The sequence below is a fragment of the Elaeis guineensis genome, chromosome 12 (genome assembly GCF_000442705.2).
Source record: "Elaeis guineensis isolate ETL-2024a chromosome 12, EG11, whole genome shotgun sequence".
Taxonomy (NCBI): domain Eukaryota; kingdom Viridiplantae; phylum Streptophyta; class Magnoliopsida; order Arecales; family Arecaceae; genus Elaeis; species Elaeis guineensis.
This window is the reverse complement of record NC_026004.2, coordinates 2,477,848-2,485,681: the sequence shown is the minus strand read 5'-3', so window position 1 is coordinate 2,485,681 and position 7,834 is coordinate 2,477,848. Positions and strand designations below refer to the sequence as shown.

Genomic DNA, 7,834 nt, shown 5'->3' with positions numbered 1-7,834 from the left:
TTAAAAATCAAAAATCTGGCTACCAGTCTCTAACGCTTTAACCATCACGGAAGCAAATAAAATATTTTCAGGTATCATAGCGCGCTCCAAAAACACACAGCATCCGACAAACTAGCAAAGCAGAGGCAAACATTTGAGAGAGAGAGAGAGAGAGAGAGAGATAACATCTTAGTAACCACCCTTGAGATCATTGACGACATCGTAGGGAATTGGAGTGACAGTCTCCAACGTGGTTCCTTCAACCATGAAACCAGGCTTGGGACCTTCAGGCTGCCGCTTTGTGCTGATGATCTCACCACGTGCCTTTGCCTCCGCCTTCAGCTGGTCATTCTTTTTCTTTCTCAAGCGGAAATCTTCTGTACACCTGGAAGGCTGCACATGCTCCACACGAACATGGATCCTCTTCCTAATGATTCGGTTACCAACCTGCCCATAAAGTAGTTACAGACAAACAAAAGCTGGAATTCCACACAAGATAATTCTTTCCTATGATTGGTGAAAATTCACCACAGAGAATCTGCACAACCTTTAAAAAAAAAACAAAACAAAAAAATCTCACTTTCACCTTTTCCTTCTATGACCAAAACGGCTAGAGGACAGGTAAATGCAAACATGAAAGCTTGTTCACCTACCATAACCAGCCACACCAGTTATAATCCAGCAGGCACAATTGATCATAAGCAAAGCCTATCAGAGTGCATTCCAAAATCAGCACTTATAACAAAAGTTCTTCCGATTTTAGAATTGCATATACGTGAACTATAAAGACATTTGTACCAACTACAACATTAGGCAGGCAATAATCGGATACCATGCTCAAGAAAGAATAGTTAGTTATCACTGCATTCCGTTGCCTCAACTAATCCTTAAAACATTTGCTAAATGTTAGCTATCTTTACTGCAAGTTTACAACTGGTATCCGATCTCTCCCATAAGCTCCATGTCTTACTCAGCCATCAGTTTATAAAATATAAAGATAGAAACTAAATATGTTGTCCCACACACCAACATCTTTCTTACCTTCACTTGTCACCTCCAGACATGTAGCAAATACACCCTCAAAAAACTCAAACCCTTTTTCCCCAAATTTCGATCACTACTTTGGTGGCAGAAAGGAAGTACCACCCTGAAACACAGCACTGAAAGTTATCAAGATAATTCCGACCACTCTTCCCTACTCAGCACAAACATGCCATCTCCATAACCATAAAACTACTGATGAGAATTCGATCCCTAGATTCGTCAATCAATAAATCTCTGGTCTCCAAAAAAACGATAAAAAACAAAACCTATGACCCAAACCCACATTTTTGAAACCAACTCGCAAAACAACAAAATGAATCTCCCTAAAACTCAAAAGAAAAAAAAAAAAGAAAAAAAAAAAAGAAAAGAGATACAAGAACCAACCGCAGCAGAGAATAATCATCTAACATGCCCCAAAACTAAATGCAAAAGCACCATCCCTCACAAAAGTCTCTATTAACCTAATACTAAAGGAACCATCGTTCAATGCGCAGATAAAATCGCCACCATCCAACGCTGATCCAACAGCAACAAGAGGGAACCAATAAACAATCAAAATAACAACCCTAGACAAAAGCACAAAAATACCACAAGAACATCAAATGAAATCGCTAAACTACGAGCAGAACTAAGATTAGAAAGCCTCTTATGCATCTATAAGCATGGATTTAACTTCACTCCTACATCTTTTACCAAAGGAACTAAGTAAAAACAGTAAAACCTCGAAAGAAATCATTCTGACCCACGAATCAAACCAAGAAGAGAACTGGGCTATCAATCTAACAACGCGGCTCGAAAGAAAGATGAGGGACAGGGATCGATTGGACCTGTTTGTTGATCTCAACGCCGATGGCGCGCTTGGTGACGTTCCAGACGCGACCGGTGCGGCCGTGGTAGAACTTGTGGGGCATCCCCTTGTGGACGGCGCCGTTCACCTTGATGTCGACGTATTCGCCGATCTTGTACGTCCGGAGGTACGTCGTCAGAGGGATGTACCCCTTCTTCCTGAAGGGCCGCGCGAAGAGATCCCTCGTCCGCGATCGGACTCCATGGCCGGCCGGCATCTCTCCTCCCTCCCCTCTCCTCTCCTGCGGCTAGGGTTCGAAGCGCCAAGAAATGAACGACCTGGCATTCTGGTTCCATGCGCCGGTCGGCTCGGGAACTGAACCGGTGGGGTTCAAATTTAGATTGGGCCGGTTGGGTTTGAATGTACCGGGCCGAAAGCGACAGGTTTGAGATGTTATTAGTTCCGGTCTGGTCCAGTGGCCCGGCATGGTATTGAAACCTGACAGCTTAAGAGGAGCATGGACATTCTTGGAGACGCCCTAGAGTAGTTTGTTAGGCTTTTAGCACATTATTTCTTGTAGCGATTCCTCTAATTGAAGCTAAATTTAGATACTAAAATAGGTATTTCCCTGATTTTCACAAAATGGTTTATCAGTTGTACTCATACTTGTTCCTCAAACATTGATCATGGCAGATATGATATAATTTCAAATTTAAAATGTACTTTGATTTTGAAGAGCATTGCAGGATTGGTAGCACTTTATATTGGTATAATGATTGAATCCTTTTCTTGATTTGGTCCGCGTCGTAATTAACCATTGCTAAATATGAAGAACAATCATTGTGTTTGACTTGCTCCAATATCTTCTATGATCTTTTTGAAAAAAAAAAAAATATATATATATATATATATATATATTATTTTATTTTTTTTAGTATAATTCTTTAGCTGGTTGTTGGTTAATGTATTTTATACTGGCCCGGATTTTGAATTGTTGATTGAAACAACCGATTATTAAGGGCATATTTAGTATCATTTTTTACTAGTGATTTTGTTTCTCTACAAATCAGTGAAACACCTCTTGGAGAAGATGTTGAGGATAACTTCTGAGTAGAATTTCTAATGTTTCTTGATTTTATTTTGATTTGTTTTTGAGAATACAATGGTTATTCACAACCACTCAATTTGAACATGAGAAATGATTAGCAAATGCCAGTGTTTTTCTTCATGGGTTATTTGAAAGTAAAAAATAATTTTAAAAAAAAAAGGCAATATCAAAATGACTGTTAGCCAATCAAATGCATTCATCAAATTTTGCATTATGTATATTTAAAGGTTAATATATTGGGTATTATAACCTTCGAAAGGTGCTCCTAGAAGGAATATTATACTTCATGGCTTAGATAATTTGACCATAGCATGCGACCAAAGAATACAAAACTTATTTCTAACACCCCCCCGCCCCCCACACCCAAAAAAAAAAAAAAAAAAAGCTCGAAAGGGAAATCCATTTACAAGGCCCATTATATTTATTGACCATTCTAGGCCTTGGCTTTTAGATTACACGGACTCTACATTTTCATATTGTCATGGTACTTTTAAGAGAGAAACCTCAGAAGAGGAGCAAAACATTGTCTCAATATACTCTAGAATCCTCTCTTCCATCAAAATGCATGAGTGCCGATTCATGCACTAGTACTGCACATTTTGCATTGGAGGATGCGGTGCATTTGTGGATGCCGTCCATTATAAGATGGATCACTGTGCATGACGCTCATTACACGGTTCATGCTTGTGCGCAGCAGTTCATCGTGTGATGGACAGCATTCGTGGGTGCACCACAGGGCTTTGGTGCTCGAAACAAATATATTCCAGGATCAGGTGCCCCCATACATCAAACGGGCACCAGCGAATTTCGTGAATAACAAGCTTTGGTTATAGCAGATTCAAGGTCTCCACGAAGCGAGTATTCCTCGTTGACTCGAGTTTGGGGTGGGACTTATAAACCCTGACGTGATTGGAGTATCAATTAGCTTCATTCTTTTGGCTTCTCTCGGATATGAGATTATAAAGCTTGGATCCATGACTCTACAGTTTAGCAAATTAGCTGGTAAGCATGATTGATATGCCCGATCTAGTCCCACATTACTTTGATGGAGGACACAGAATAATATCCATGAAACCATCCAATAATTAGCGGTATGGGGAACAAATAATGGTGATGATAGTCTGGTCAACTATTGAGAGCCAATTGTTCATCCACTTAATACCTCCTTGGATTTTTGGCAACAGGGTAGAGATGGGTTTGGAATGAAGTCACACCTGGTGCTGCTGCCCGGCAAAATGGACATGATTGGACCCATCAAGGTGGCAGATGCCTCTGCATTCATGTCTGTTGATATAGGCTTGGACCCTGACCCGAGAAACTATTAGGTGCATGCATAGATCGAACATGAACCTAGGTATAAAACGAATCCCTTGGCCCCCCACCCCCACCTCCCTCTCTCTCTCTCTCTCTTTTTTTTTTTTGCTTTTTTAGATGTGTAATAACAAGACATGTTAGGATGATTTTACCCTAAATCCATGAACCTGGTCCGCCTAATAATTTCTTATGATATAGAATGTTGGATCGGTGTTTTGCTCATGCAACTTCAATTGAGGTCAAAGAATTAGAGATACAATGACGTGATGTGAAGGCTCAAGTTTCCAATTGGCGATTGCTTGGTCTGCACCTAAGAAACTCTTGACACCAGAAGAGAACCAAAAGAGCAAAAAAAAAAAAAAAAATCTCTGGAATAACTCAAAAGCAATTGCATTTGCATGCACTTTAATGAAGACATTAACAGGAACCAACGCTATCTTTATTCTGATATCTAATTGTGACTGCTAGTATACTTGCTAATTGCCCACCACAGCTTGTCATCTTTCAACGTGAAAACCAATTGTACGGTTTTTATTGCACTAGTACTTCATGAGATCACTCTGGATTTAAGGATCCCATGCAAGTTGCTAACTGCATCTCTCTGCCACTTCCCAAGCGCATGCTTCTGGGCGGATTCTTTCTGATGCGATTCTTTTTTGTGTTGCTAAGAATTCTTAGGCTCTGCCTCAAAATGTCCATCTCCCTATCTCTTTTAATTCCTTCTTGTTCCATTGCTGATATGCGTGATCTCAGCGTTTCCAAGGTCTCCTCCTTGGCCTTCAGCTCCCTGTGGAGCTCTTCAATCATGCCTTCTTTGACTCCCCAGCAGAATCCTTCCCCTATAAAAGATCAAGGTGTTAATTTGAAATATCTAATGATGATCTTCTCACTGGATCTTTATAAGATTCTAGATGGAATATAGAATTGGTGTTAAATTGAAAAGTGAAAGGATAAGGGTGAGTCTAGATGTTAGATACCAGAACAAGAGGTGTAGGAATAAAACTTGAGAACACTTAATTGCGATAAAATTTGATCAGTAGTTCATCTACGAGACTGAAGACGCAGTTAAACATCTTCTGAGAGATGAGAAACGATTCAGATCAGTTCAGAGTCAACAGCAGTGTCCTAATGGCGGCAGACCATGCTCGTCTTTCTTGATTCTCCACAGGCTTTTCATCAGATTGAATTATAGAGAGTGGTAAGCGAGTTGAGATATCTCAACCTTAATTGAGAAAATAAGTCTCATGTTTTGTTAGGAAAGAAGAGCACCCAAGAACCTTCAGTAGTTTTGTTTCCTCTAGAGGGCTGATATAAGCATGAGGTAAATCAAGGAAAAGATTACTGATGTTCAATGTGGAACTATAGAAGCAACCCTGTAGTCGGATCTGATGTATACCTTTCCGAGAGAAGAGGACAAAGAGAGTATTATTTGACTGATGTATTCATTCATGTGAAGAACATGTAGAAATGTGTCATGCGTCTGAAAAAATTTCTGAACGAGGCTGTATATGTTTGTTCTTGTTATCATTTTGGCAGTTCTCTAGGTGGCTGTAATATAGTGAAAAAATTTCCTGCTCCATGAATGAAGATTTTTCTCTCAGAAAGTTAGAGCATGATTGACACAATTTATTTTGATTCAGAAATGTTTTTTTTTTTTTTTTAATCTTACCCTATTTTTTTTCTGGTGTATTTCTAAGAGATGATGGATTCATTTTTTTTTCTTTTTCTTTTTTTTTTTTTTTTTTTGAAGAAAAGGGAGATGATTCATATTTAAAGCAACACTTTTAAGTTGTTCTTTCCAACCACATGCCACCAGTATTAGGATAACATTATTTACCTGTATCCTTGGATTCTATCAGAGAAAAGTATCTTAGAAACTAAACAGCAACTGTAAATTTAAAAAAGAATTTCATTCATATATTAATTATAACAGCTATTTGATATGGGTGCTTAACAGAGTTTATTTTTTGATAATGGACGTGTATACAGCGATTACACAAAATTCTATCTTTTTTTTCATCATGATACACTCAACCTTATATTGTAATTAGAAGTATACTCATATCATTTTTTTCTTTCAATTTTTAGTTACCATCATATAATCATTCGCTTCCTGTATTTCGTTATTCTTTCCTCAGATCAGAGATTCATCAAAAAATTCTTCTTATTAAATTGTTAAGAACTATTCTTTCCCGAGTAAGTTTAGCTAAATTAATCATGGATAAGACTTGTAGATCAGATGTGTTAATGTAATTTCCTTCTTCACACTAATCCTCCTGCCGTCTCTGTTTCAGACAGGGTTATCATGAAGCAAGCACAAGAGACTAATGTGAAGTTTGGAGAGTTACATTTGAAAACTTGTCTGCCAAGGCATTGGAAGCAGGAGAACTAGTCCAAAGTACATTACCTTCTCTAGTCCTCTGGATGAGGTCGTCGAGCTCGGTTTTGATGGCAAGGTAGAGCTGCTTCCACTTCTCCACCGCTTCCTCCATCCGCGCTTGCTCCTCTTTCATGTGCTCCACAAGGTAACCGGTGCTTATCTGGTACCACTCCTTGTCACCTCTGCTTGCTGTCACCTCCTCCAATCTTCTCATCCTATCCTCCTCCTCCTTGAGCTTTTTCCTTATTTTTGTCACCTCCTCTTTGTGCTTCTTCCTCTCTCGCTTCCATTCCACCTCCTTGCCTGCAAAGACCGCCACCTTTTGCTCATAGACGCGAGCCTCCTGCTCCCTCGCACGCTTCACCTCCTTGATCTCTTCCTCTAGGACTCGGATTTTAGCTTTGAATTCTCTGCACTTTTTGTGGTAGTTGTAACACTTGCTGGTGGCAATGCCCATTTTCTTTCTTGAGAGCTCTTTGGCTCTCTCTCTCTCTCTCTCTCTCTCTCTCTAGCCTTCTCTCTTTAACTGGCTTCCCTCCTTGATGTCCTTAACGTGGTCATTAAGGGGCCGTGCTATGGGGTCATGGGGGCTGTGGTGGAGGTTTTGTGGTGGTTTGGATAATGATGGGCAGCTGACATAAATAAGTTGGAGGTAGAATCTCGTGGGGGGAGGAAATGCCATCCCTGGATATATTATACCGTTGGGGTGGCTACCTTTCATCAAGTCTGGCGTGATAAATATTGTAGGCGACAAAGAGTGTGAAGGGTCCTGCTCCCTCCCCTCTCTATGTACCCAAAGTCAGAGGCTGGAGAAGACTAGGGAGAGTGATAGAGAGAAGTCTTTCTTTTTTACCGGTAGTGAACTCCGTTTTGGTCATCCTTGTTTCCTGTCTTCATCTTGTTTTTGGCAGTAACAATTGTCACCATGGTCACTAGAAACTTTTGCCCCCTCGTAACACCTTTTTCTCTGAAAAAATGTAAAAGATGGTTTCCATGTTGATGCTGCTTTTTGAATGGATAATATAATAAGAAATATTTCTTTTTAGAACATATGATAAGTTATTTCTTAAAAAGTATGAAGCTTCGGTAAAAATTGTTTTCGGCAAGCATCTTTGCACTGTTTATTTCCCTTGGTAAAAAAACAAAAAAACTGTTGGGAAGTCCACTCAATTGTTATATTTAAACAGGGTAACATGGCAGGTTGTGGTCATTCATATGTGGT

General features: G+C 39.6%; 2 protein-coding genes across 2 annotated transcripts; both read right to left on the bottom strand.

Moving 5' to 3' along the window:
• Nucleotides 1-2,142, bottom strand: LOC105055776 (large ribosomal subunit protein eL21z/eL21y). Its single transcript, XM_010937756.4, has 2 exons — nucleotides 1,851-2,142; nucleotides 1-426 (listed from the first exon to the last, which is right to left on the bottom strand). The coding sequence occupies exons 1-2, from the start codon at nucleotides 2,085-2,087 to the stop codon at nucleotides 169-171; spliced, it is 495 nt and encodes a 164-aa protein (XP_010936058.1). The 5' UTR covers nucleotides 2,088-2,142; the 3' UTR covers nucleotides 1-168.
• A 2,349-nt stretch (nucleotides 2,143-4,491) lies between these two features.
• LOC105055775 (uncharacterized) lies at nucleotides 4,492-7,254 on the bottom strand. Its single transcript, XM_019854056.2, has 2 exons — nucleotides 6,640-7,254; nucleotides 4,492-5,071 (listed from the first exon to the last, which is right to left on the bottom strand). The coding sequence occupies exons 1-2, from the start codon at nucleotides 7,067-7,069 to the stop codon at nucleotides 4,788-4,790; spliced, it is 714 nt and encodes a 237-aa protein (XP_019709615.1). The 5' UTR covers nucleotides 7,070-7,254; the 3' UTR covers nucleotides 4,492-4,787.
• Between the last annotated feature and the right edge of the window lie 580 nt (nucleotides 7,255-7,834).

Excerpts from the sequence above, each read along its gene's own strand:
- LOC105055775 (XM_019854056.2), bottom strand. The coding sequence starts at position 7,069 with ATGGGCATTGCCACCAGCAAGTGTTACAACTACCACAAAAAGTGCAGA. Across the intron at positions 5,072-6,639 it reads CATCCAGAGGACTAGAGAAG|GGGAAGGATTCTGCTGGGGA; the intron begins GTAATGTACTTT and ends GATCTTTTATAG.
- LOC105055776 (XM_010937756.4), bottom strand. The coding sequence starts at position 2,087 with ATGCCGGCCGGCCATGGAGTCCGATCGCGGACGAGGGATCTCTTCGCG. Across the intron at positions 427-1,850 it reads GCGTTGAGATCAACAAACAG|GTTGGTAACCGAATCATTAG; the intron begins GTCCAATCGATC and ends CTTTATGGGCAG.